The 27,661-nt window shown below is 49.1% G+C and overlaps 3 protein-coding genes across 5 annotated transcripts in view; 1 reads left to right on the top strand and 2 right to left on the bottom strand.

Moving 5' to 3' along the window:
• Positions 1-11,895, bottom strand: part of LOC119383741 (KICSTOR complex protein ITFG2) — an 89,905-nt gene extending 78,010 nt beyond the window's left edge. Inside the window, exon 1 of one of the 2 annotated variants that reach the window (XM_037652037.2) lies at positions 11,701-11,895. In XM_037652037.2, coding sequence (XP_037507965.1) covers positions 11,701-11,796 — 96 coding nt within the window. In that variant the 5' untranslated portion in view covers positions 11,797-11,895. The remainder of the gene's footprint in view (positions 1-11,700) is intronic. The other variant, XM_037652038.2, reaches the window with a different exon arrangement.
• A 4,653-nt stretch (positions 11,896-16,548) lies between these two features.
• On the bottom strand, positions 16,549-18,366 carry LOC119381926 (solute carrier family 22 member 7). The gene has a single exon (XM_037649677.2). It carries the CDS (start codon positions 18,364-18,366, stop codon positions 16,549-16,551), a length of 1,818 nt encoding a protein of 605 aa, XP_037505605.1.
• A 2,998-nt stretch (positions 18,367-21,364) lies between these two features.
• The window catches only part of LOC119383737 (uncharacterized), a 35,941-nt gene continuing 29,644 nt past the window's right edge, over positions 21,365-27,661 (top strand). Inside the window, exons 1-2 of one of the 2 annotated variants that reach the window (XM_037652031.2) lie at positions 21,365-21,522; positions 26,665-26,898. In XM_037652031.2, the coding sequence (XP_037507959.1) occupies positions 26,879-26,898 (20 nt within the window). In that variant the 5' untranslated portion in view covers positions 21,365-21,522; positions 26,665-26,878. Of the gene's footprint in view, positions 21,627-26,664; positions 26,899-27,661 lie in introns of both variants that reach the window. The other variant, XM_037652030.2, reaches the window with a different exon arrangement.

The following is a 27,661-nucleotide window of genomic DNA, read 5'->3' as shown; positions in this document are numbered from 1 at the left end:
CGTTTAGAGAACTCACAGCCCGAAAACCATTTCGTTTCCTGGAGCGACCATAAACCAGCATTTTGTGGAGTTACACGAGATGAGAGCCAAAAGAGTTAGCTCCTAGCCTTACTTCGTATAACAATACAATTTGTTGGTATCGCATTCGTTGCTTCACCCTTAAGCGAAACTGAGTTTTCTTAACCGTCAGCTATTGACCCTGGAAAGCGAGGAGCGAACGTGTAACATGGCGTAGCCATTTCACAGTGGGCCATCAGCGACGGGCCCGCTACTGACAGCAGCGCATATTAAAACGCAGTTGCGGCTGCTCCGACCAGGAGGCATGTTTTTATTAATGAGATGACATTTTATTGCAATAGCAATTATATGGATACTCTCGACGGGTTTTTGCCGTCATGTCCCATATAAAGTCCAAATTGATAGCATCACCCCGCGCGTCGTATGTACTAATGCGAGTAAAAGCGCGCGAGCGGGGCCGACGAAACGCGGCCGAAAAATAGATCAAACGAGCTGGCCCATTTCCGTCGCTCGGAGGGCGCATGCGCAACATCACCCTGCTCAGACGGCCTGCCGTCGAAAGAGAGGAAACGCCCCGGCCGTCTTGCACGAGCATGGAAAGACACGAAGGGAGGGGGAAGGTTCGCTCGAGTAGCAACTTTGAACTTTGATTCTAAGGGCGCGGTGGCGATCGCTGGCCAGCGCGCTATCTCGGCAGCCATCAGCGGGCGGCTCGTATGCTCTTCTACGTGCTGCGCTCTCAACGCAAAGCCACTGTGCGGAAAGAGCATCTCTCCCTGGAACGGCCGTATTCGCTTACTCTAGCGTTTTGAAAAGTTACGCGAGATGGGATTCATGCTATCGCATTCATTGCTTCATCCTTGCGGTGGAGCTGTGACTTTCCTTAAAAAAAGCAAGCAATAAGTTCATTTCGGAACCCTATAGCACTGACGAGCTCGAAGGGGCAGGGCCTTTTAGGGGTATTTACCGCAGAGTGATTACAAACCCGGATGTGCTGGTGGAAGAAATTACGAAAAAGTCTTTCTGTATGAAGACCCATGGATAAAGGATATCTGAGGAAAAGTGTCAGTGCGTTTGCACCGTTCACGTGCTCTTCCATAGACGCGAAGCACGAAGAATTCGATATTGTTCCCTATACCTATTGCTAGTGAACCCAGACTTGATTCCGCGATGTCCAGAAACAGAAGTGACAGACCTTTTAGCAGCACGCGTGTAGTTATTACTGAGCATTGCTTTCATTACGTGCTGTGCGACGCTTGAAACAAGCTATCAGCAGCGTTTCTGGAAGCGGCGACGTCCACCATCAATCGCAGCCACACTTCCACGCTGCCAATTGGCCTAGACGTCACGAGCATCTGCGGAGAGCGTGTTTTGTTGTCGAGCCGACTTGCACAACAAAAGCTGCGTCGGCACCGTGCATGGCATCATGGCTTATTCGGCACGCATGCGCGAGCGCTGTTTATTCAACGGAATAATTATTGGTCCGTGATTGTAACTTTGACGGCCCCAAGATCAAGCTGCACATGCTTTGACGCGCCGCCGGTGCGATCGCCGGTGATAGACGCCCCCAAACCTGAGACTCTGGCGCAGTTTGGCGCAATTTTCGTCGATATTATCAGGATGGCACAGTAAATACAATTTGGCACACTTTGGCACAGTTGGCGCAGGAGTGGAATCACTGTATAAGCCAAACTGAGCTTATGGCATCACTAGTCGAGAGAAGAGCGAGCAATTTCTAGCCAACTTTGCAACTTAATTTAAATTCCATGCCGTGTGCAGCACTATGATGTTTTGTCCACATCTTCACAGGAGCCTTAACTACCAATCGGCAGCATTTCCTGAACATGTTATACCCCTCACACGGGCACCCGTGAACTCCGTTTAACTCCCTTGTCTTTTCCTCGAGGGAGACGGAGTAGAGCACTGCACGGGCCCGGGCCGGCCCGAAAGCCCGGACCAGGCCGGGCCGGGTAAGGGATTGTTGGATCGGGCCCGGGCCGGGCTTGAGCCCGTGATCTTCGGGCTCGGGCCTGAGCCAGGCCCGTATTAGGCCCGGGTCTCATACGTATCTGTATAATTGTGTGTGTACGTTGTTTGCCTTTGTTTTTGTTGTTTTGTGGGGTTTAACTTCGCGAAGCGACCCATGCAATATGAGACGCCGTTGTTGAGGGCTCCGGGTAATTTAAACCACCTGGAGTGCATGGCATGCACAGAAATTGCACAGTACAAGACGTCTACAATTTTTCTCCATCGGTATGCTACACGTAATTTCAAGAAACGCCTAATATAAGTTTCCACGTAGTGAGTGAAAGACATTCTTGGTTACCATGTAAGGAAAGCAACGGTAAACTGCCTAGATTAGTGTATATAAGATGTGCGCGTTTGAATCTAGGGAAACATTTTGAGTATGCAGCTACGCTCGCGTGCCTGCTGCGCCTGTTTTCGCCTGCGTGACTCCGTAGACTGGTCCACGTGACTTGTGAGTCATTAATATCTCAGGAGCTGTTTTTCGTGCAGTTTAAGTGCAAGATGCGGAGCGACTCTTATCACAGGGCGAACGCCGTTGTTGATTTTTCCATTACTAGTGGTGAGGCGCCAGACCACAGCGCCACTAGTTTCCCCGAGAGTGGCTCACAAGTGGAGTGATGAGGCTAGACAAGCTATCCGGGATTCTGGGAATAACCAACACACACACAAACTGATTAGTTTTATTTAAACCACCCTTTATTCAACACACCGTTACTGTACACACGTCTGACACGAGTGTTCCTAAATAGCTTCGCAATGAAAACTAATTTTCACGTAAAACATGGCGGGGACCTCATTTCGCTTAGGCATGGCTATGCACGAATGAAAGCACTTATATCTGAGAAATCGCTTCAAAATTTGCTTTCAGAATAAACAGCTGGCATATTCCCACAACCAAGCCCATCCTCTGGCAGTCAGGGCAATTACTGATTACTGTTTTAAAAACGTAACCCATCCTTAAATACTCAGTTAAACACATGCGAGTGCGAGCAACCGAACGACACCAACGCGCGCGGACGCCGTTTACGTTGACATCAGACATGGCATATGCTAGAATTACCGCACGTAGCTCCCACAGTCACGTATACTCACTCGACTCTGCCGAACGTCATCGCAGATGTAAGCAAAGCACAAAAACAGCAAACAGAAACGAGGGAAAAGAGCGCACGGCGGCGGGCACAACAACGCGCACTGTGAAAGAGCTTTTTCTGTTGCCGGCGAGGCGTGTCCTAAACGGGCCAGGCCGGGTACGGGCCACATTTAAGAACACCGGGCCGGGCTCGGGCGGGCCAGAGCATGGCGTTCTCGGGCCGGGCCTGGGCCGGCAAAATTGGCCTGTGCAGTGCTCTAAGATGGGGTTCATGTCACACGGTCACCATTTCGCTGAGGAAGTTAAATGGAGCTTTTGGTGGAGGGAGTTCAGTAATGACCATTTCGGCTCGATGGAGTACTCTCGTTCCCAGCCAGCTACTGTTACGCTGAAAACCGCACTAGCAAAATCGTCCTAATGAGCTCAATTATAATTTTAAAAACTATGGTCTTTTTTTGCGAAGCATTTTGTTAGATGCAAAACGATGATTCGGGAGACGTGAGGGAAAGACTGGCAAAATACACAACGGTTACTTTAACATAACGTTTATTTAGCTAAAGTAAAGAAAAACTGCTGGAGAGACAAGAATACGGCGTCTCTCCAGTTGCACAGCCGTCCCTCTTCTGCTTTCTCTCGGGGCCCGCGCGCAGTCGCACTCCCGCGCTCACCACAGGGGGTCCACTTCGGTGTCCCATTACAGCTCCGGCCACCGGCCGGCTCGGCTCGCACAGTGGTCGTGGCCTGGCGCCATCTTTCGAGCCCCGTCTCGCACAACAAGAGCGCGCACACTCGGCCGTCCTGCAATTACCGACCGCCCCGGTCGGAATCACTGTCTGAAGTATCCGTGTCGATCTCGTCCTGGCCCCACAGCTTTAGCTTGTCCACTGGAGCGATGCTGCTGTATGCTCTCATCCCGCGTCGTGCACTGAGCAGCATCCCGATGCGATATCGGTCGTTGGGCAGTTTTGCCGTGATGATGTACGGTCCTTTGTATTTCTCCTTGAGTTTCCTTGATTCACCACACGCTGTAGGCTCTCGCTCGACCAAAACGACATCTCCCGGTTCGTAAGTCGGCGCTTCTGAACGTTTCTTGTTGTATCTTGCCTGCTGTTTCCGTTGGTCTTCGCGAATGCTCTCGGCCGCAGATGTTCGCTTGGCCTCTACCTGACGGTTGAATTCCTCGGCAAGAGCGTCATCCACGCAGTCGGCATTGATGTTCCGTGGCCTATAGTTGAACAGCAGTCCAAACGGAGTGGTCTTCGTAGCTTGATGAAGCGTGTTGTTGATTCCCCATTGCACCTGAGGTAAAGCCGTGCCCCAGTCTTTGCCGTCCGTGTTCTTCGTCAAGCTCGCGACCGCTGGGGTAATCATGCGATTGTATCGTTCGACTTGACCATTAGCTCGTGGCGTCGCAGTGGCGTTTTTCACGTGCTTGATGCTGAAGACGTCACACGTTGCCTTGAATTTGGCGCTCGTGAAGGCAGTTCCGCGATCAGTGATCACCTTTTCAGGCTCTCTATCCGCAAAGGAAAGCCGATATGAACAATACCTTACAGGTTCTTCGGCTGTAATTTTGATTTTCTTTTCCGCTGCATTGGTGCGGCCAGTCTCTGCGACGCTGTCAGAAAAACAGTCGCGATACTCCTCGATGACTCGGTCGAGTTTCTCACGGTGCTTCGGTGTGACGCTTGGGCCCTTTTTGACTTTCGCGCTCACCGTTGAACATGGTTGCATGGCGCTGCAGCTCGGTTTCACGCCCTGCATCAGCTGTTCATCGAGGTAGCACACCTCCGCTCGCGCAACCTGCTCGTTGGCTTTGATGTTGAGTGCCTGATACGAAACGTTCATCACAGGAATGGACGCCTCGTTCGCCGCATCCATGCTGACGACGCAACGCGGTACGCAATGTTCGCGCCCCTCTTGGCACCTGAGTTGGGCGTCCACAAAGACATCTGCGTTGGTTTCGCTGCCCGTAACGTAGAGCTTGAGAAACCCAACGTAGTTCGGCGGAACCACCGTTGACTTTTTGGCCCAAAGGCACTCCGGGCGCCTCGGAAGATCCGGAATTTCGAGGTACTGTAGCGTGTCGTCACGTTCGTCCACATTTTTCTCCTCCTCGAAGATCCGCACGGTGTTCCGTCGCCTCACAATCGTAACGTGAGGTTGCTCAGTGAAGGGCTGTCCAACGATGACAGGAATCGCCTGTGACTCGTTCGGCACAATCAGCACGGGGACGTTGGCTGTTGCTTGGTCGACTGTGAGGTTAACGTTCGCCTCACCGCACGGCGTCACACGTCCTGACCCGTAGCCCCCGATGGTCAGCGGCTTCCCTATCAATGAGTATTTGATCCCGATCTGATCGGCATCTTCACGCCGAATTGTGACACACTGACTGCCGAGGTCAACGTACGCTCTCAGTTCGCTCCCGTTAACTGCAGCCAGCATGAAGTACTTTTCGTTAGCCGCATCCGCTGCATGGCTGTTAAGATCCATCATGCTTTGAAAGAGGCGCGGCCCGCTTTCCCTTTCCCTGCAGTCTTGAGCTTCGTGTCCACTTCGGTTACAAATGCTGCACCTCGCCCTCCGCTGCGGACTCGGGCAGTTGAGAGAGAGATGACCGTACTTGTTGCAGTTAAAACAGCGCAGCCCTCCTTTTTCGGAAGGGGGGGTTTTCCTCCTCGGTTCGGACGGTTCGGTCTCCCTCCTCGGTTCTAAGTTTTGTTGGTTTTGTTGACTCTCGTTCAAGGCCCTGTCCGCGGCTCGGTTTTCGTTGTTGCCGTGGCCCGCAAGATTCCGAAATTCGCTCGCCTTCGAATGTTTTATGTCCCGGGAGCCGACAGCTCCGACGCGCTCTTCGAGACGCTTGAGGCAACACAGAAGCTCCTCCGGAGAGTCGTACGTGCGGGTGCTGATGGCTCGGATGGTGTCCTGATTGTTTAGGCCGGTGATCAAATATTCGATACATGCCTCATCGCTCAGGTTGCAACGACGTGCTTTTGCCAATTTGTCATAATAGTAGCACTCGATGGGCTCACCTCGCTTATAGATTTGGTCCTCCATTTCCCGATGAAGCCTCTGCATTCCTGCTGTCGTGGGGAAGGCACGTTTGAGCTCCACCTTCCACTCGGGCCAAGTTTTGTTAACAGAGAGGAGGGAGTCGTACCACATCTTCGCCGGTCCGTGCAACTTTGCGAGCGCATGGCAAGATGTTACTCTGTCGGTCCAACGGTAGACTTCCGCTAGGTCGTCCACACGTCGAATCCACGCGTCGACGGTTGACGAGTCCGACGAAGTTGGGTCGAACAAAGGAACCAGGCGCGATGTCTCTCCCGCGCCGATTACAGGCATGGCTGCTGCGTGTTGCGACTGGAGCTGCGCGATCCCGTTGATGGCTTCCCTCACTGCTGCTTGTACGGTGGCTTGAAGGACTGCCGCCATGTCGAACGCTGGTGCGGGTGTCGTAGTGGTGCCGCTGGTCGATGCGCTGTCGGGCACGCCTCGGCTTGCGCTGCCTTCCCCGCCGTCGGTGCTCCGCCATTCGCCATCTTCTTCGCTTGTCGGGGCCGTTGAAGATGTTCCGTTGCGAGTGACAGGCATGGTTGGGTTCGATGTTGACTTCTGGGCGTACGCTATCCCACTTCTGAATTGTTAGATGCAAAACGATGATTCGGGAGACGTGAGGGAAAGACTGGCAAAATACACAACGGTTACTTTAACATAACAACGTTTATTTAGCTAAAGTAAAGAAAAACTGCTGGAGAGACAAGAATACGGCGTCTCTCCAGTTGCACAGCCGTCCCTCTTCTGCTTTCTCTCGGGGCCCGCGCGCAGTCGCACTCCCGCGCTCACCACAGGGGGTCCACTTCGGTGTCCCATTACAGCTCCGGCCACCGGCCGGCTCGGCTCGCACAGTGGTCGTGGCCTGGCGCCATCTTTCGAGCCCCGTCTCGCACAACAAGAGCGCGCACAATTTCACGACCCGTAGTGGAAGTTTCAGTTGTATTTTTTCGGACATCAGCCGCTGTGAAGCGTCGCGCCATATTTGTTTCTGCACGTGTGAGGCGCACGCACAAGCACTGTGACAGCAATAGTGATTCCGAGCACTTCATCAACACACAAAAAGTTTTAGTTGCTTTAAAGGCGACTGCACAGGCAAAAAATTGGACATTTCGACGAGCGCAGCAGCGCTGTTTCTGCCCCATGCGGCAACCATCGAAAGCTTGCACCGAGCTGTGTAGCATGGCCACAACTTCATTCTCGTAATGCTCCATCAGGGAGTTAAATGCCGAACGGAGTGAAATGGAGTTCGGTGGTGGCTGTGTGACAGAGGTATTAAAAAAATTACGCCATCTCCCGCTAAAGGGGACCATGAGGCGATGCGAAGCCGGAGTACTTGCACAATCGCGTTCCGTTGGCGTTCGTTGGGCATGCTACCGACCTCGCGTCGTGGAACGCGAAGAGGGACGCTACGCGCGTCGTGTCTTCCATCTAGCCTGGCCGTTAATTCTCACAGGGCGAGCGGGGAACGCGGTCGACAGGCGGGCGAGAGGGGGGGGGCAGCGTAGGAGAGGAGAGAGAAGGGGAGGGGACGCGCAAGCGCTCGAGCTCATCGCGGCGTTGTGCAGGAGAGAATTTCGGCATGTCTAGCCCGCGTTTCAGAGGAAGAGTGGAAAGGGGGATGGGAGAGGGAAAGTGGAGAGGGAAAGTGGAAAGGGAAAGTGGAGAGTGACAGTGGAGAGGGGAAAGGGAGAGGGTGAGTGGAGAGGGGTAGAGGGGAAGGGGAAGTGGAGAGGAGGTAAGTGGAGAGGGTATGCGCATGCGCAGTGAGGGTGGTCACGCCGCACACCACCACCACCACCACCACCGCCGGATTGAGCTCGACCTTAAAGGGGTCATGAAGCACCCCTTGGGCTGATTGAAAAAACACATCCTGCGGAAAGCTGACACGGCTATGAACTGCTCTGCCAAATATTACAGTCGTGCGCGCCGCGTAATGGCCACAAGCGGAGCACGAAGTTGCCGTTTCCCCAGGCACCCTCTTTTCAAACAGAGGCCGGTTCTCACTCTCGTCGGTGGGCGGGCCGTCTGTCCGCTGTACGTCGCAAAGACATAGCATGCTTATTGGCCGATAGCCGACGTAAATCGAGAGCGGCGTTCGGATCAGATGCGCTTCTTGCCGCGGAATGCCGCCACTTGCCGGCGCCGCACTCGCGCAAGCGAATCACAGCGGGAGAGCGATCGCGTTTCATGACGCGCGCTGGCGTAACTTCTTTCCCCCATACCATCCCTCCCTGTCTAGCTTCCAGTGCGATCGTCGGCACGAGAAAAGAGAGAAAGCGCTGGGAGCGTGCGCCGAACCCCCGTAACTCCGCTGATTCTTGACGGATTCGAGAAATTTTTGCGGCAATCGATTCGGGAGGCAGTACACTCCGATACTGAGGCCATTAGATCATTACTTGGAAAAGTGGTTCATGACCCCTTTAAGATACTTCGCATCTAAAAGGTGTTACAGGGCCCCTTTAATATGTACAGGGGTGGTTAAAAGTTCCCAGGCCACTGTCTCATCTAATTCTAAGGCAGTGCAGCCTGGGAACCTTTTGACCACTCTTGTACATAAACCTAGGTACACAAGTGTTCTTGTATTTCGGCCCATTGAAATACGGTCACCATGGCCACAAATCGAACCTGCACCCTGCTGCTTAGCAGTGCAGCACAAGCGCCACAATGTTGCAACAGCAGGTAAGGTCAGCACAATAACAGTAGAAGAATAAATGCTAACAATGCATACAAAGAGAGAGCCAAATGTAGCAACAATTGTGATTTCTTAGTCCAAATTTTTCTCCAAAAATTCAAAAATCACCTTTTACACACTCTTTCACACATAATGAACTTTAGATGCTCAGAAACTCTTGCAAACCAAGGGCACTTAGTGCTCCCACTATGCTCTTTATCTCCCGTGCATATTGAGAATGCTTTCCTTGAAGTTCTCATTTCAGTCTTAGAAATTTGAAATAGAAAGGTACGTGGAGTACAGAATGTGCAGCAAATTATTGTCATTCTATTTTTGACAGGAAATAGAGCATTTTCAATGCTGTGCAGACATCAGCACAGTCTGTGCACAAATTAATTGCCTGAGAACCACAAATCACGGCGTTTTCTTCAAGATGCATCACATAACCACTTGGGCATCTCAGCGTGCCCTAGTAATTATGCTGGTTGGTTGCAAATTATGCTGCCTTATTGACGCTGTTGTACAACTTCAAAACGAATAAGTTCCCTTACAAAAAAAAAAAAAAAAAAGAGCCTCCTCCAAAAGAGGATGCAACTAGATACATATGCGTCACTTTTTCTTGTCTGCCATCATGACAGTGGCGTTTATGACAACAGACACATGAAATAAAGCAAAAATAGCGAGCGCAGAAAACTTGCACACAGATGGTGCTTAGCCATGTGATGAACAATAGTGTTGCAAGCGTAGACAACTAGCAGCTTGTTTGGTATTAGCTACCCTAAAATTCCTGGGAAAAAAATACTTCGTGCAACGATTTCATCATTTGCGTTGACACGACTATGTTCCGAGACTAGCAAAGTTGACCAACATACAGGCATTATTCTAAGTTCAATGCTGGCGCTTCCAAGGTGTTACAGTGCCTGCTGAGAAGGCTGCATAGACGATGTCACCAGATTTCCCTCCAGGTAATACTGCAAGTATTCTACTCAAAAACACGTCTTTGTGGCCACAGATATATTACTGGCTGCTCCAAAATTCCATCAGAGCGAAAGAAAAGTAGAAACATAAATAATAAGTGCTGAGGTTTTATATGTCAAAACCACAATATGGTTATAATAACTGCTCATGTTTTACATGCCAAAATCGGGGGTCTCCGGATAATTTTCAACCACCTGGGATAGTTTAACGTACACCTTAATATAAGCATGCAGGTGTTTTGTGCAATTCACCCCAATCAAAATGTAGCCGCAATGGCTGGGAATCGAACCCATGTCCTTAAGCTTAGCAGGACACCTTGCGTGCTAAGCTACCACCGCGGGCAAAAGATGGAATGCACATCATGCAAAAGTAGAAGATTACAATTACTTCCTTAAAAAATGTAATTGATTACAGTGATTACTTACTGCCCTAAAAATTTAAGGAGCTACTGAAAAAAATGTTTCGAATTACAAGAAAGTTGAGCCAGTTGGTAGCCATTCATCTTGAAAGAGGGTGAAGCGTGCAAACACGGACACAGGAGATGAGAGGAAGACAACACAAAATGCCGACTATGAGCTGTAAGAGCACACCGCAGCATAAAAGAGAGCGGACACCAAATTTATGCGCTAAAGCTCAGAGTACTGGAAATGAAGTTAGAACAACAGAGTTGCACAGGTAAGTTCTGTGTTTGCTTTCTTTTCCACCACAGTGTGCCGGTACTCAACGTTGTCTCATTCTCTTCTTTTGCGTCCATGTCTGCATGCCATGTCTTTTTCATGATGAATACCAAAAGCGATGAATCACAACATTGATGAACATTGTATACATGCAAAAATAGAACAAGCTCCGTAATTATTGATTTGCGTCTTCTGCAACCCTCTTTTATTTTCACTGGCTTTTTTGAATGTTCACCGGTCATCTTCCCTTGCGTCTATGCAATGACATCAGTAGTGAAACTGGTTGCTTGCTCAAAGTACATGCTGGAGGGAAGGGCGGTTTGGTAGCGTACGAATATTTTGAGCACAATACTGTGGTTTCATTGTTCATTATGCTCGCGCCTCGGTCCTCTATGAAGAACTGCGTTTTACAGCTTCTAGGGCTCAGTGAAGGTGTTCCCGGTAGTGCCAATTAAACAGTGAAATGACCATCGCTACCGAGCCATCCCCGCGTCAGCTCCACCAACCACCATTTAGGTAAGTTCGTGCGTGCATATATGCACACGCAAAATTGAAAAATTTCGAGGTAAGTTCGAGCCGCCCAGCCCTCCTGTCTACGACAATGATTACAAGCAGTGGCGTAACCACGGGGTGGCACACCGAGCCCGTGCACCCCCCCCCCCCCCCGTAATGTTTTTCCACCATGGGATACAGAGCACAAAATGACACTCGACCACACTTACCTGCCCGCACCTCATGTCAGCGAAAATTTCAGTGAATTGGCCGTCTCTACATAGCGCAACGCGTTGTCAACGCATGAACCCATGGTTAAGTTTTCGCACAAACATACTTATCACATAAGACGTGGATCCTCCTTACCGATTGTCATTGCATCTTGATCCCTTTACAGGCAATCAGTGAGGCATTTTTTTTTTAATAAATCATGTATAATCACTGCAGCACGTCGCAAAACAATGCGTCGGTCGTATCAAGCCTTCCCAACACGCACCCTCCCGGAGATTACCCGGAGTAACGCCGTACAAACAGTTGTTCGGATATCCACTACTTGAGATCCTGCGATGGCGACTTTAAATGGGCTTAGTGAGGCTGAAAACCCTCGCTCCATTCAGCACGCCTCACGACGACACCCTTGGTGGGGAAGAAAACGTGCAAATGTGCGACCCTGATAAAAGCCTCACCTTGTCATTGTCAACATCTCCGAGACATATTGCGTGCTGCATAAAGTTGCCAACAAATTCGTACTCTACTTTATCTAAAAATGAAACGGCCCTCATCTCGAACACACAGATGTCACGGGCTCTGCCAGATATTCGTAGCCGAGAAGCAAAACAAAAACAGCGCGGCTTGCCAAGTTAACTGACAGCCGCCATCTTGAAATTGTTGACCCACCTGGCGGCAGAAAATATATACTACACAGTGCGCAAAACTTGCGAAGGCAGTTTATTCCCGCTTTATTCGCATAAAGTACATAAAAACTATTTAAAAACCAACCATTTGTCAAGGCCATGACTGCCGTGTCGAGGCAACGATCAAGACTGTCAGTTTGTATGCATGCACGCCGTCATGGCTCGCGTTTCCTATCTCGAAAACTTTGCGCTCACTGCTTTCGTGCTATTACGCACGACGATAACGCAAGAAAACGACGCGAAATTTATTATTATTGCTGTGTGGCAAGAAAACGCCTCAAATACGACTCGCTTTAGGGTGTAAAAATTAAGGGAGTAAATGGGGCGTCTTCTTGCCACGTGCACGATGTCCTCCCTAAACTGGGGTAAAACTGGGGAGCCAGAAATTTTTTTCGAGGGGGGGGGGGGGCAGTGGGAGTTCAACCATACTTTTTTGTATGTTCGTGCGTGCGTTTGTACGTGTGCGTGTATATATACGCAACCAAAACTGAAAATTTTAGGGGGGGGGGGGTCGTTAAACCCCCCAACAACCCCTTGGCTACGCCCCTGTCCCTAAACCTCCGATTTTGCCTTTTACTGCGTTAATGAACACACTCGATCCAAGCGCATTTTAGCCGTCGCCGTCATGCTCCGTATGAAGTCCAAATCGATGATGGCCCCACGCGTCGTATATATTCTCTGTGCGAGTGAAAGCGCGCGAACGCTGCTGACGAACGCGCCTCAAGCAGTGGTGAAACGAGCCGGAGGGGGTGCTGCGCGAGTGCGGCAGGAAACGTGTACTATAGTGCCTATACGTGTACGTTGACCACAGGGGCGTAGCCAAGGGGGGGGGGGGGGTTGGGGGGGTTCAAACCCCCCCCCCCCGAAATTTTTCAGTTTTGCTTGCGTATATAGGCACGCACACATACAAACGCACGCACGAACATACATAAAGTATGGTTGAACCCCCCCCCCCCCCGAAAAAAATTTCTGGCTACGCCCCTGGTTGACCAGTCGGGCGTGGTCGCGCGCGTATCTTTACAGAAGATCAGCAGACGACTCATACTTTCGTACGTGTTGTGCCCTCATCGTATAGAGTCTGCGTTGAAGCCAGGGGCGTAGCCAGAAATTTTTTTCGGGGGGGGGGGGGGCTCAACCATACTTTATGTATGTTCGTGCGTGCGTTTGTATGTGTGCGTGTATATATACGCAAGCAAAACTGAAAAATTTCGGGGGGGTTTCAACCCCCCAACCCCCCCCCCCTTGGCTACGCCCCTGGTTGAAGCCATCGACAGCACGAGGCGGTGAACGCCAATGTGCAGACGATGCTGTACGAAGACGCAATGAACATTAATCTGGTGCAGGGGTCGCACTTCCTATCGATGGCTCCGGACGCGGAGGACCTGTCCGAAGCACCTAACGATGTGGCAGACGCTTGTGCAGCCGAAACGCCTGATGATGAAATGAACTTTGGTCCTGGAGTACACCGATCAGACAACCCCCGAAGGGGAGTCCGCCGCAGTTGCTGGCCGCGCCCACGCCGGTACTGGAAGACCGTTCGCAGGCCTTTCGCCCGTTCGCAGGCCTCCTGGACTGCCGAGAGCTGGACTGAGAGCTCGCGGCTTTTAAGAGCCCTCTCCCAGTCCTCTTCTGTGCTGAACTTTGCGCTAAGTAACGCCGGGCACTGCCAGAGCATAAGGAGATTACTTTCACTCAGCCCTCTACTGGTCTTGTGATCGTCAGCGTGTACATCAGACCGAACACGTCTCGTTGTGAACACAGTACGCCGATTCTCGTGTGGCAAATGGATCGAGAGATCGCTACTCGTTGAAAGTGAAGACGCTGCAGAGACCCACGACGCAACGCCAGTTCTGCGTTAATCGCAAGAAGGCTGTGTCACGTACGTTACGATGGCAGAGCATCTTACCGCCTACCACAGCGATCACAGTGCGATACTGTGCAAATGCAGAGTCGTCAGGGAAAGTGTGAGTGAGTGTGTGCGTGTAATCAACGGCTACATAATCTAGAATAAAGGAAATGCAACAAAATGTGTCGTCATTCAACTTCAACGTTCAAAAAAGCACAATCATACACAAGCAATCAAACCACATATGCACCGCTAGGGGCGTAGCCAGAAATTTTTTTCGGAGGGGGTTCAACCATACTTTACGTATGTTGTTGCGTGTGTTTGTATGTGTATATGCGCAAGCAAAACTGAAAATTTCCGGGGGGGGGGGGTTGAACCCCCATCCCCCCCCCCCCTGACTACGCCCCTGTGCACCGCATTTCTTGCGTTCGTTGCATACGTGGTCGTTGGCTTCGGGCTTTGATTCAGTTTGCATGGGTTTGCATGGGAGAAAGCTTCTTCAACCATCTTTCTGGGCTTTAATATTTTGTCCCACGCGCAACTGTCCTGACTCCGGAGAACTTTATGGCTGGCATGCATTGGCCGCGATTTTAGAATTCAATGTTTTCCTGCGCTACGTTTCTAGAAGATGCTGGGCTTTTATGGGGGTAGTTTTAGAGCGCAGGTCCCATTCCTGGGTTGAGCGTTGTCCCTCACTCGTCGTAAACGAGCTAGCGAGCACCGCAAAAGATAAAGGCGACATGCCGAAATGCCAAAGCAGCATTTCGGCATGTCGAGCCCGCGTTTCAGGGGGGAAGTGGAGAGGGGAAAGTAGGAGAGGAGGTCTGGGGAAAGGGTCAGCGCATACGCAGTAAGGGTGGCCACGCCGCGCACCACCACCACCACCGGATTGAACTCCGCCATAAGATGCTTCGCATCTAAAGAGATAGAAAGAAACAGACACGACAATGAGGTAGCGAAACAGACAGCCAGGCAGAAAGAAAAAGAAACAAAGAAAGAGAGAGTGATAGAGAGAGAGACATAGATGGAGAGAGAAAGAAAGAAATGGAAAGAAACAGATACAAAACAGAGATACAAGAAAAAGAGGGAAAGAGAAGGAAAAGAAATGGCCGCCCTCCCGCCCTGCGAACGTGAATGTCCAGCGAAGCACGACACGGACGTCCAAACTCCAGACACAGAAACTCGCGCTGAAACCAAGCGTTCGCACCTCTCATGAATCTACGGGAACGTCGTCGTTGGCGTAGGCCTTCCGCGCTGAAACCAAATTAACGTTCGCACCTCATCAGTCACAGACACGACACGGATGTCCAAACTCCAGATACAGAAACTCGCGCTGAAACCAAGCGTTCGCACCTCTCATGAATCTACGGGAACGTCGTCGTTGGCGTAGGCCTTCCACGATGAAACCAAACGTTCGCACCTCTCATGCAGTCACAGACACGACACGGATGTCGAAACTCCAGAGACAGAAACTCGCGCTGAAACCAAGCGTTCGCACCTCTCATAAATTTATACGGGCAGTTCGTCGTTCGCGGCCTTCCATCGCTTCGGAGTCTTTTCGCAGCCGCCGTTGCGTTTCCTGTTCCCTAGTGTTGGGCTGTTGCCTTCCCCCTTTTTAGTGGACCAGTGGTGAGTAGTGACATTTACCCAATTTCTGTGGCACATTCCATAGGCGTGCGCAAAAGGGGGGGGGGGGCAGGAGGTGCCCCCCCCCCATATTCACCTAAGAGGGGGTGTGCAAAGTCAGTCCCACACATTGACATAATAGGGAGGGGGGCGCAGCGACTCGGGGGGGGGGGGGGGCGCAATGTCAGCGCCATACATTGACATAATTGGGAGGGGACGCTGCGATGAACCTTGCCCCCCCCCCCCCCTGAAGGGGAACCCTGCGCACGCCTATGCACATACCCGTTCCCTATAGTGTTGGGCTAACTGTTGCCTTCTTTTTTTAGTGGACCATTTGCGAGTAGTGGGTTTTACCGAATTTATGTGGCACAGGCCCGTTTATGATGATGATAGTTTTCAGATAGGCCGCACAGAGTTTTGTGGCATATACCCGTTTGTTGGGATAACTCTTCCCTTTTTCATTTTTAGTGGACCAGTGGCAAGTAGTGGGATTCACCCAATTTCTGTGGCATATACCTGATAGGCAGTACAGTATAGGCCACACAAATTACGTCTGCCTTAAATAGCTTCGCTGTTAATACAACTCGCTCCTCTGGCACAGAAACCACTCGCAGAAGAACGTGGCCACTTCGAAGTCACTGCGAATCAGGGGCGTAGCCAGAAATTTTTTTCGGGGGGTTTCAACCATACTTTATGTATGTTCGTGCGTGCGTTTGTATGTGTGCGTGCATATATACGCAAGCAAAACTGAAAAATTTTCGGGGGGGGGGGGTTGAACCCCCCAACCCCCCCTTGGCTACGCCCCTGCTGCGAATGCACGCGGGAAATGCGTGCGAACTTCATTGAAACGTAAACTTGGACAGATACGTGAGATCACACCAAATTGAAATAAAGGTCGGTAATAACATGCACTGCATTCGCCCTTCCCGTTATATATACGACAAAACGGTACTGCATGCCTTCCCGATGGCAAAAACTTCGCATCAGCTTAAATCGGCGTTCATAAGCAGAATTAATCAAGAAGTCTTAAGAATGCATTCGCACGAAAGTTTGTAAAAGTCGCTGCTTTTGTGAAATTAAAGGGGAACCAGAAAAGTATTGTGTTAGAATTTCAAAGGAACCAAGTTGGGTGACGGACTGGACATCTTTCAGCTATGTCTATGCTGCTTGTTGTTCTCTGATGGGAAGGCGAGACTTGACTTCGAGGAACTCAGCGAGCTGGAACGACTCTTGGAACTCTTGCGGCTCGGCGTCGGCAGCGGCTGCAGCTGCAATGTTTCCTTCATGACTTCAATGCTTGGTTTGCTAGACGTCGAAAGCCTGCGTGCCGCGAGATTTCCGAGTTCTGCGCAAGGTTTGCGCGACGTCGAGGTCCTGCGAGTCGCCAACTTCTCGGACGGTGGCTTGGGAGGCAGAGCGAGAAATGCCATCAGCGTAGCGAACAGCAACGCTGCAGCTATCGCCAGGCTCAGGTCTTCGCGGCCCGCGTCTTGAAGCCTGGACGTCGGGTGAGCGATAATGGCACCCACGCGGCCCCACGCCGACACCCAACTCAACGCCGTGACTCGCACCGGAGTGGGGAACACCTCGACGACATACACAGTGTGCACGACGATTGCGAAGTAGGCGACAGCCTTAGCCGCGACGAATATGGCCGCCACAAGAGGAGCGAGACTGAGTGCCGCAAGTATGGCGCTCATGGTGCACGCCAGCACTATCAGGGTCACGAGGCTGACGCTGAGGAGCTGTGTCATGGCTACCGCTCGCGCTGCGAAGGTGTACAATAAAGCGTAACTCAGCATCGTGGCGCCGGATGAGATCCACCAGAGGTGCCTCACGCTCATCGCTGCGGACGAGAGGACCAAGACGTGAGCGGCGAAAGTGATCACGGCGTGCGTCGCGAGCGCAACCAAAGCGCGTCGCGGAATATCGGACCCGGGACCTCCTGGGCCTCCCGGTGTGTCGGCACCCCGCAGCTCTTCGTTCTTGGCATCCTCGGCTCTCACCATGTTGATCGGGAAGTTAGTGCTCAGCGGCTGGAAGTTGTTGATCTCGGCCGCGTACAGTATGATTGCGCCGGCTTTCTGCAGGTCCCGACTGGCGATGAGCCACCGCGGCGACTCCTGGACGATGGCGAACGCAACCACGAGAAGTAGAGTGGGCGACAACAGGACGATCTGCAGGAGAACCCAGCTGACGCGCGCCGAAGCCAGATGCACCGAATTGAGCCGAAGCAGCTGAGACCACATGTCGGACAGTAGGAACGGGAATGACGCAGCGAAGCAGGTCTTCAGGACGCGGTCGCAGAAGCAGGACCCTTCGAAAAGCATCACGAGGCTTACGGTCACGTTGACCGCGGCGAAACCGGCCGCGAGGAACCTGGTCGTAATGTACATGCTGTACGTGTCGGCGAAGCAGCCCGCGAACGTCACAATCAGCAACATGGCGATCGACACCCACAGGATAGGCTTGCGACCTCCACGATCGGCTATGTGCCCCGCCGCGATCAGGAAAAGTGGCGAGCCCGCGCTGTAGACTATGTTGGCGACAGTGATGAGCCAGAGATGGCGGCAGACCAGGTTCCAGCGGCTCATTATGGTGGTGGGCGCGCTCTCAGCGTCATAATCCCAGGAGTCGCACTCGACCGTCGCGGTGTCGTTACCGTCGCCTGGGTTCGAGTAGACCAGGCATCGGCTGAACCGGCCGTCGGCTTCCACGGGAATGGCCGCTCTCTTCCAGTCGGCGGCGGACACGTTTAGCCCAGGTGGCTGCCGGCACCAGTGGTCCACGTCTCGAGAGATCAGCGCGAACGCGACTGTGTGGCAGTGCATGACGAACGTGGAGAGAACGGCCACGAGGAGCAGTCTTCGCTGGAAACTTCCGCTGCCGAAAACGTCCTGACAGTCGAAGCAGTCGGCGGTTTTCAGGTCGAGTGCGTCGAGACGCCGACTCGAGAAGAGGTCCATAACGTCCCGTGCCGGCACTCTGCTGGTTCTTCTTCTTCTGCCTTTTTCCCGTTCGTACGACACGCGGCAACAGCGGGAAAGCGTGCAAGCAATGATGATGATGGTTATCACCTACGCCACGTAGAAATCATCACGTTTCGTTTTTTTCTGCTGATGGTTGGTTGGTTGTTCCTTAGTAACCTGGCGCAACCCACCGGGGGGTCGGCTATGAAACGGGCGGTACCTTATTTTAAAGATAAAATTGTTTTATAATCTAAATATGTTCGGAATAGTTTACGAAGTAACTCAATAATGTAATCAAGGGAAAAACAATGACAAACAATATGGTTGAAAAAATAAACTGAAATTAGATAAACTTAACATTCAATTCGTTTTGTCTTACGTAGGAAATCACATACAGCATCGGAAACGTTCCTGCGGCTAAGGCCCAGTTCGGTTGCACCAAAGGAAAGAACCCTGGTAATTGGTATTTCTGCCCTTCTGGTGGAGCACCATCGATTTTTCCAACGATAATTAAGATGACGAAACTCAGATGCTGACAAAGGAAACTTAGCGAAGTTATACGACGTGGCAAACTTTTAAATCGCGCCGCAGAGACAAACGCCAACGTCAAGATAAACATTATGGGACCATCGTGTGATGCTCCTGCGAGTGCATCCGCATATTCATTGAGGGTTAAAGGGGTACTGACACCTTTTTTTCGAAGGCGAGCTTACTCTGCCATACATATCTCCTGTATGCAGAGACGGCTCTGAGCAGCTGTGAAACTCAGCAAATGCTGATAAGATATTTTAATTTGATATTAAAGTCAATATTTCCGTGGCGCACCTGCTGACATCGACACTAGCTTGACGTCAGGCTACAGTACAAATTCTGGTGACTTCACGCAGCAGTCTGGCTTGTTGTGATGACGTTAGGTACCGAAACTTCCAAGATGGCCGCTTGTACGTCATCAAAACTTCCAAAATGGCCGCTTGTGCGTGGAAACGTCACTATATATTGTGCGAGCACGTGACTAGAAGCTCATACCGTGTTGTGACGTCAGGGTACAGTAGGAACCGAAACTAGCTTTTAAAAACATACTGTAATTATTTTTTCAGTGCGCACTCGCGCTTAGCACTACATTTTCTGGGCTCTTGAGGGCTTGACCTTTCATTTGACGCAAAAAAACGACAACTGAAAATAGTCGTGTCATTAAGCCTTTGTGACCTGGTACCCACATTCGATCTGCTTGTCATGATCAATTCTTCATTAATTATAATCAGTTATCCGACATATACCACAGCAATACGACGAAGAGATACTATAGCCACATCTTTCAACGTCTTGAACGTCTTGGTATGTAGTTGTCAGCAGGGGCGTAGCCAGAAATTTTTTTCGGGAGGGGTTCAACCATACTTCATGTACAGGGACATAGCCAGAAATTTTTTTCGGGGGGTTTGAACCCCCCCCCCCTGGCTACGCCCTTGGTTGTCAGCCATCGGACTGCTCCGCGTTGGCTGTCATGCGCACGTTGACGGACATTGTTCCCCTAGACAGAATTGCCGTTCCTGGAAACAAGGCAAAACGTCATCCCCGCCATGTGGCTGCCTAACACATGCTAAGCATAAAAAAATAATTCGAGTAATTGCAGCACCACTAAATAGGTTCCGAGTGATGAGTTATTCCTTCCGAACTCTGAATGAAAGACACTAATGGCGCAATCAGGTATGATCGTAGCCAGAAAAATCTTTTTCAGGAGGGTGGGGTGGTTCAACCTCAACCACCCTTTACGTAGCTCATGCGTGCCTATATACATACAAAACTGAAAATTTTCGCGAGGTCTACTCCCCCCCCCCCCCTCCCCCCGGTTCCGCCAGCGCGGCCGGGGGGTCGTTGTGTGTGTATGGGGGGAGGGGGATAACCCACCTTTCCCTCGAAACTTTCACACATATGAATGTGCATAAAGGGTGGTCGGAACCCCTCCCCGAAAAAATTTCTGGCTACGCCCCTGAAAGCAACCACTTTCAACTTCTGAAGTTGGCGCCAATTTCATCCCCGACACGTGAACACTAGACGCCGCAAATTTTGTAACGGTATGATTGTTTTGACGCAGTATAAGTTCTTAAAAGTTGTTAGGTCTCGTCTCTTGTAAAATGCAATGTAGTTTATACGTTAAGCAGCACACAACCTTTAAACAACACTGTACTTTAAACAGATTACGTCGTGGCGAGCCACCTGAAGCGGTAATTTCAAAGGCTGCGTGGCGTAGCTTTCGTCTTTGCCTCCTTTTCTCGCTTATCAAGCCTTCCCTCAGAGCGTGAGTGACTTTTGAGCAAAGGCAAAATGGCATTTTACTAATGATCTACACGTACTTTTCTTTTTATCGCACCAATCCCATTTGCTTGGAATCATTCAAGGAAACGACTAGGGACACCGTGGAGCGAGCAGCGCGCGTTTCCCGACAAGGGTAGCGTGGGAGCTAGGACGTTGTGGTTGTCTGGCGCGCTTCATACCTAGAGCCTCAAGCCAGACGCAAATGTACCTGTCATCGACGTTCGCGCCCTTCTCGTGAATAATGTGCCGCAGGATGCGCCTTAGAAGGCGTATTCACATCTAAGGCGCATCCACACGTCACAGCACACACGCCACGGCACACGCGTGCGATGGATGTATCGCCGCATTGTTGCCTTTGTTTACTTTGCCGTTATTCTGAAGCATCGCCGCCGTAGGCCGAGGCCCATTTAAGGTGCTTCCGAGTGCTCCACGATGCCGGACATCGTGCACAGTCATTTGCCTTCACCGCTCGCTTACAAAATGATACCCGGTGAGACAAAAACGTTGCATCTGTGCCAATATTTTGTTTCCCAATATCCCAAAGTTATTCTGATCATTTTCTTTCAAAATTCGGTAAAGCACACCTTACCACCGGCTACCCTTTCAAAGTCCCCAGATAAAGAGGATTATCTAGGGACCTTACGCCGCAACATCCCCAATCTGCGGCCTGCTTGGTGGCTTGTGTTTTCTGGTGCAGCGGGTGCAGCTCCTGTGCTGCCGCTAGCTGTCGGCTACCGACGTGTGACTCGAACCGTGGTCAGAATCGCTTGTGCTCGAAATGACGTCCGAAAATTCTCGTGCGTGCGAAGCATGAAGTGCAGCCGTTCCGCGTGGCTTGGGGTGAGATTTGTTTGTCGGACACTTGTGTTCTGTGCGGCCTGTGTGCAGCGAATGAAAATGGTGACAGCGGATCTTTGGAATGAGGAGCGTCCACGTTGATTGTGGTGCGTGTACGTGTGTCCGTGCCAGCATTACTTCCTGCGCTAACTAAACCAGGCGAGCACCTGCAGCGACGTTCATGTTTGGCACTATACCACTTGCTCATTGTTCTATTGTGCTTGACCCTGTGATTGTCGGTATTTATTCACCTCATGCGTCATTCTTTCCATTTAATTATATTCTTTGAAGGGTCCATTTCGTGTATAAGATAGACAGAGGTTGAGACACTGAAAAGAAGTGCAATTCACATGTCATTCAGGGGCGTAGCTGCAGGGGAGGGTTCAACACATCTACCCCCCCAGTTCTCACTTTTGCATGTGCTTTTTACACGCACACGTAGAAACGCACGAACGAACACACATAAAGTATCGTTGAGCCCCCCCCCCCTCAAACTTGAAAATATTTCTGGCTACATTACTGATGTCAATATTACAAATATGACGTTTCACTGTATGTTCAGATTTGGACATCGTCTGTGACTGTATTGCTTTTCATTGTCTAACATGTTTCACGGACCAGATAGATTCCCATCAATCGTTTGACTCTTCCCATTCTGTCACGTTGCTGATCGACTGAATCTGTACAGTAGGAAAAATTTCTCTCTTCCGCAAAAAAAAGTTACACAAAGACAAGTTTAAAGATGTAGACAAAGTACTCACTTTCAATGCACATTAATTTTCTCAAGCATACTTGACACATTTTTAGAAGACGCAGTAGTAGCATGCGAAAAGCAAGCTTTTATAGGTTGATAAATTATGACATGAGGTAGCATACGGAACTTAAAGAAAGCACTTATCGATAAAACTATGATAGGGAGCGCTTAATAATAATATCTGGGGTATAACGTCCCGAAACCACGATATGATTATAAGAGACGCCGTAGTGGAGGGCTCCGGAAATTTCGACCACCTGGGGTTCTTTAACGTGCCCCTAAATCTAAGTACACGGGCCTCAAACATTTTCGCCTCCATCGACAATGCAGCCGCCGCAGCCAGGATTCAATCCCACGACCTTCGGGTCAGCAGCGGAGCGCCATAACCACTAGACCACCGTGACGGGGCGATAAGGAGGGCTTAACTGATAGGTTAGGTCACAACTCCTCTCGTTATTCTGGAGTCTAGATTAGTCTACATTTTTTTCAAATAAGAAGAGATTTAATTTATGTGTCAGTTCAAGACACTTAAGGTATGAAGATTTTCTCTTCAGTATAATTAGCGGTGTAGATTGAATAATGCATACACAGGCGCAGAACCCACAGACCTGTGGTGCACCTTAGTTCAGTGACTGAGTAACAACGTGAACTAATGGGACAAAATCCGAAACAGGCATTGGGAGCTAGGGATTCCTGTCCTTTTCATGTGTGCCGCTTGTTTGTGCTGTTTTTTTGCACATGTATGTAGCCAACAGTAAACTGAACAAGGGTGCTAGCAACAATAGCATGCATTCACTGTGTGTTTCAATACTCAAAGCATTAATCTGTTTAATTCAAGCACTTTGAAAACCTAGCACCATAGGTTGGCAAACTCACTCGTGAGTCGACTCGGACCTAGATCGAGCCTTGAGTCTGAGTCCGGGTGAGTAATATTTTGGTGAGCTTGAGTCCGAGTGAGTCTGGTAGAGGAAAATTTTGGTGAATCTGAGTCCGAGGGAGCCCTAAGCACAAAATATATTTCTTGAGTAAGTCTGAGTGAGCTCCAAATTTTTTTGCCGACCTATGCCTAGCACTGCCTACACCAGTAGATGTTTGCCTCAGTATAGAAAAACAAAGCTCTAGTAAATATTTTGAGCTGACTACTCGAATGTTTGTTCATCAGGGGCTAGTTGGTGAAGAGGCATGAAGAGAGCAGCTCAACAATTTAAGGGAGGATAGGATGTAGCGAGAGGTTAGGTGTAGATATTTAAATTGACCTTTCCTCTTGACCGACAATGTGTGGATGGTGGAAGTGTGCATCTGAATTGAGAAACTCTTCATGGGTCACAGCTCTGGGCCTAACTTGTTTTGCACAAGGGGAGAAATTCGGCCTTGTTGGTAAGACATGAAGTGATATTTAGCGCAAAGCAACACGAGAAGAGAGGACACAACACGTGCGCATTAACAGAATGGTTTATTGCAACCGAAGCATTAATATATACAGTGGTGGTGCTCACACGTTGCACCCAGATGTCATGTGCAGAGAAGTGCATTTTTTCTGTGGTACATTTTTTACAAGACATGCAAAACGAATCACTAACTATTGTGTGTTCACAAAACACACTTATTTATCCGACAGGGACAGGGATGGCGTGCTTACACAATCACTACCCAAATTTGCGATTTTGGTGGCTTCTACTATTAATCTAGTTAATTCATCACGGTTGGTCGATAACACCTTGGTGTTCTAAAAAAACGGGACACACCCACAAGCTCTGCAATGCATCACCAGCCGCCCGTCGTTACCCTTCTATACAAGGTTGCAGTGCTCTCATAACCTGTCATTGAGACAGCGCCCCGTCTGTCTGACGTACTGCTTTCCGCGTGAGAGGGGAATCTAGTACACCACTGCCTCTCTAGAGTCCACGAACCGAGCCCTACGCCTTATCTTGCAAGAAGCGTTCTGCCGTGCTTGACTATCGAGTCTGCAAATTGAATTCAGCTTGCATGGGGTGGAGAAAAGAACCTGTACGTTAGCACGCGATGCCACCCGTTTTATGTTGTGAGAGATTTTGTGTAGGTACAGCATGACAGCTATCCTTTTTCGAGCGACATCAGTGTTGTAACGATGACTTTGATCAGCGTGGTGGTATTTCTTTATCAAGCCCTTGGCGACTGACACTTGGACGTGCAAGGGGTAGCCTGCTTCCGAGACTTACCTTGTTTCTTGGTCATTTCAGTAGTATATAGATGCACTTTATATAGTGCACTAGTATATAGTGCCCTTTCTGTTTCACACATAAGGGAAAACTCGGAGCACGTTGCAATGCGCTTCAACTTTTCCCCTGAGTGTGAAACAGCCTGTACATCTAAGTATACGCTACAGGATATATGCAGCATGCTTGCGTGTGCTGCAGCATCTAGTGGAGCAGTCGTTCCTGTTACGTGTGCAGTGTGTTGACAAGAGGACACCAGTTTGTGTTTCCAACAGTGGGTAGAAAGTGTCATTTAATGTAAATCTTGGCTCCTTGTCTCACTTCCTTTTTGCATTCTTGCTGTAGATGAAAGATGCGATGACTGATGGGGGTCTAAGCTAGCTCTGATATTTAGTTGTATGTCATTTCAGCGAATGCACGGACTGTGTGGCTTAATGGAAATCTATCCTTTATTACTGTGAATGCCCACGTGTGTTAGCTGTGACAGTGAGCTTGAGATATTCATTTACCTCTGAGCACTTGACACATTTGTAGGTCAGAGGAAAGAAGGTGAGATAGCAGGCACACTATGCTCTTGTGCAAGTAGTTTATTATAAAATTTCAGCTCATGATAGTTGTCTGTCTATATCTGATGTGCTGTAAGCTTTGGAATTAAAGCATGCTTCACTATCACCATCAGAAAACAAGATAATTCTAAAGCATTGTGTCTAAATATCAAAGGCGGTCCTATAAAACTGATTTTGTGTCAAATCATAGCAGACACCAGATGTTTCACGTTTTAAATTCTCAACTGAGGCTGTATTGAATAAACCTGTGCAGTTCTTTGTACAGAGAGATTATGCAGGTTACTTCAGCCGAAATGTTCAGTGTGCAATCATAAATGGTTGCAGTTAACGCAGTTATAACACAATGCTTCAGCTTATTTTTTGTGTGTGTTTAATTATTTGTTTATTTGTAATAGCTTACAGGGCTTTGCGTCAAGTGTTTAATGTTAGGAGCAACACACACACACACATCAGAAAGTCAACATACACACATCTAAAAACAAAACAATTTGTTCACTAACGTTGTGGCCGGTGGACCAGCCTGACTCGAATGAAGGCCAGTCCATGGCTGCAATGTTAGCCAACGAATTGTACATATTGTTTTTTTAGATGCGTGTATGTTCATTGTTTTATAGTTCTTTGGGTTCAGCATATATTTTTTTAGTATGTGTATATAGTGTGTGTGTGTTGCACAAGGTAAAGAAAGAATGCAGATGAGAGTAAAAAAACATCTGTTTAGTATGTTAAGCAGGATTACACCATGGGAACAAAAAACAGTGCTACATCTACAATACAATTGCTAAGGAAATGTGCAAGAGAAAGGAGATGAAATTGTTACTGGTTTCAGTAACGCAAGCGAAACTATTTACATTAATCGTAGCCACATGCTCACCTTCAGTGACTGTTAGAGCTCAAGGCCATCGACAACTGCGTGTCTAACTAGCCACTTTGTGTGAGCTTAAGGAATGTGGCTCACAGATTTGAATGGCCTTTGGTTTCAATGGGCATTGAAAATGAGTGCTTGACTGCAGCATAAGAGACGTGGTATTTGTATAAGCATTTATGAATGACACTGCTGTTATGAATGCAACAGCATGAGAAAGATGGTTTTGAAATGAAATTCATCGAAGCTGTGCACTTTTGTTTTTCAATGATTGTGAAGTGTGTGTGTGTCATTCCATGAACACTGCTAGTGGGCCATTCGACTGTTTTCTAGACTTTTCAACCTGCCTAAGTGGGAATTTATATGCACCTGAAGATAATGAATAAATACCCAAATGCCTGTTGCATTTTGATATCTTTCTTTAATTGCCTTAGGAATGGCAAACCTGACTTCTGTATGTGCAGTGCTGTTGTTTATGGCAGGTGCATAATCTGTTTAGGATCTAGATGATGCAATGAGAAGTTCACTTTTTGTTTTGGCTTTTACATTCTTAAAAAAAAAGAAAAATAGACACTGTGATGCGAGCGTAACAAACCAAGCAGTGCCATTCACAATTTGGTACTGCAGTGAGCTGTGGAATTTTCTGGAGCATCCGTCTTACCTTGGAATCCAGTGCATGTCCACAGCATTTAAATTATAGCACTGGTCCTAAGATGTCTTCCTCTGTCTTGCAGAACTGCGTATTGAAAGTTTATTTTATTAACGCAGGTTTGACGAGTGGCTGAAGATGATGTGAGGAGCATGAGTGGCCTCAGAGGAAGAAGGTCTCAGGACAGTGAATGAAGACGCGGAGATGCTGCGATGGATGGAAGTTCAGGCTAGATCGAGATAGACTTGGGACATCTTTTTCCAGTCTGTATACAATAAGCTGCCAAGGCCAGTGTAGAGAAGTGGGCGTAGGAAGCGTCATCCAGGTTCTCAAATGGAGGTGACCGGAGCCAGGTGAGAATCGGGCCATCAGCTGCCAGCGGTGTCTTTCGCAATATAACATCAGAGCCATTTTTGTGCAGTAACATTTCATCAGTAATTTGTTACTGCTAATCAGTTCAAGTAACTTCTAAATGTAATTCTTTGCTTTTACATTCGAGTGACTTGCAACAGCTAGTAACACTGTTGCATGGTAATAGTCACATTACTTTGTTACAGTTACTGAAATGCATCCAACAAATAATGGTAGCTTTTCATTGAAAAATAAAAGGATGTGGATAACACTGATATGTATATTTATCACAGAAAGGTGATGATATCTCTTTGCCATTAATCTATATAAAAATGAGATATATTGTCACGGGTAAGAAACAGGAATGAATATACAGTAGACTCTCGTTAAACGGAACCTGGAGGGACCAGGAAAGTATGTTCCATTTAACAGGAGTTCCATTTACTGAGAGATGAACAGGGGTGCAAAATTCAAGTACGAAACCAATCGTTAGAGGCATTTGTTCCATTTACGCAGCAATTTCGTTTAAGAGATTTCTGTTTACGGAGAGTCTACTAGTATGCAGATGTATTTACAACTGCATATGCATGTAGCACTGCTCAAGAGGAACAGCTCGCACTAGTCTTTCTTGTCGTTCTCGTCACCTTCTTGATCATAAACGAAGCGTCTGCTGTCAACTGCTACTGTTATGTAGCGACATTGCTTGTGCTTGTATCATCTTAATGCTCTTACAGCAACGAAAAGGTATCTATACTAAATGTTTAT

This window comes from Rhipicephalus sanguineus, chromosome 2 (assembly GCF_013339695.2).
Source record: "Rhipicephalus sanguineus isolate Rsan-2018 chromosome 2, BIME_Rsan_1.4, whole genome shotgun sequence".
In the NCBI taxonomy this organism is placed as follows: domain Eukaryota; kingdom Metazoa; phylum Arthropoda; class Arachnida; order Ixodida; family Ixodidae; genus Rhipicephalus; species Rhipicephalus sanguineus.
The sequence above is the reverse complement of the archived record's forward strand: the minus strand, read 5'-3'. Positions and strand labels throughout refer to the sequence as shown.

What these genes read in the sequence shown, in the direction of transcription:
- LOC119381926 (XM_037649677.2), bottom strand. Translation starts at nt 18,366, where the DNA reads ATGGACCTCTTCTCGAGTCGGCGTCTCGACGCACTCGACCTGAAAACC.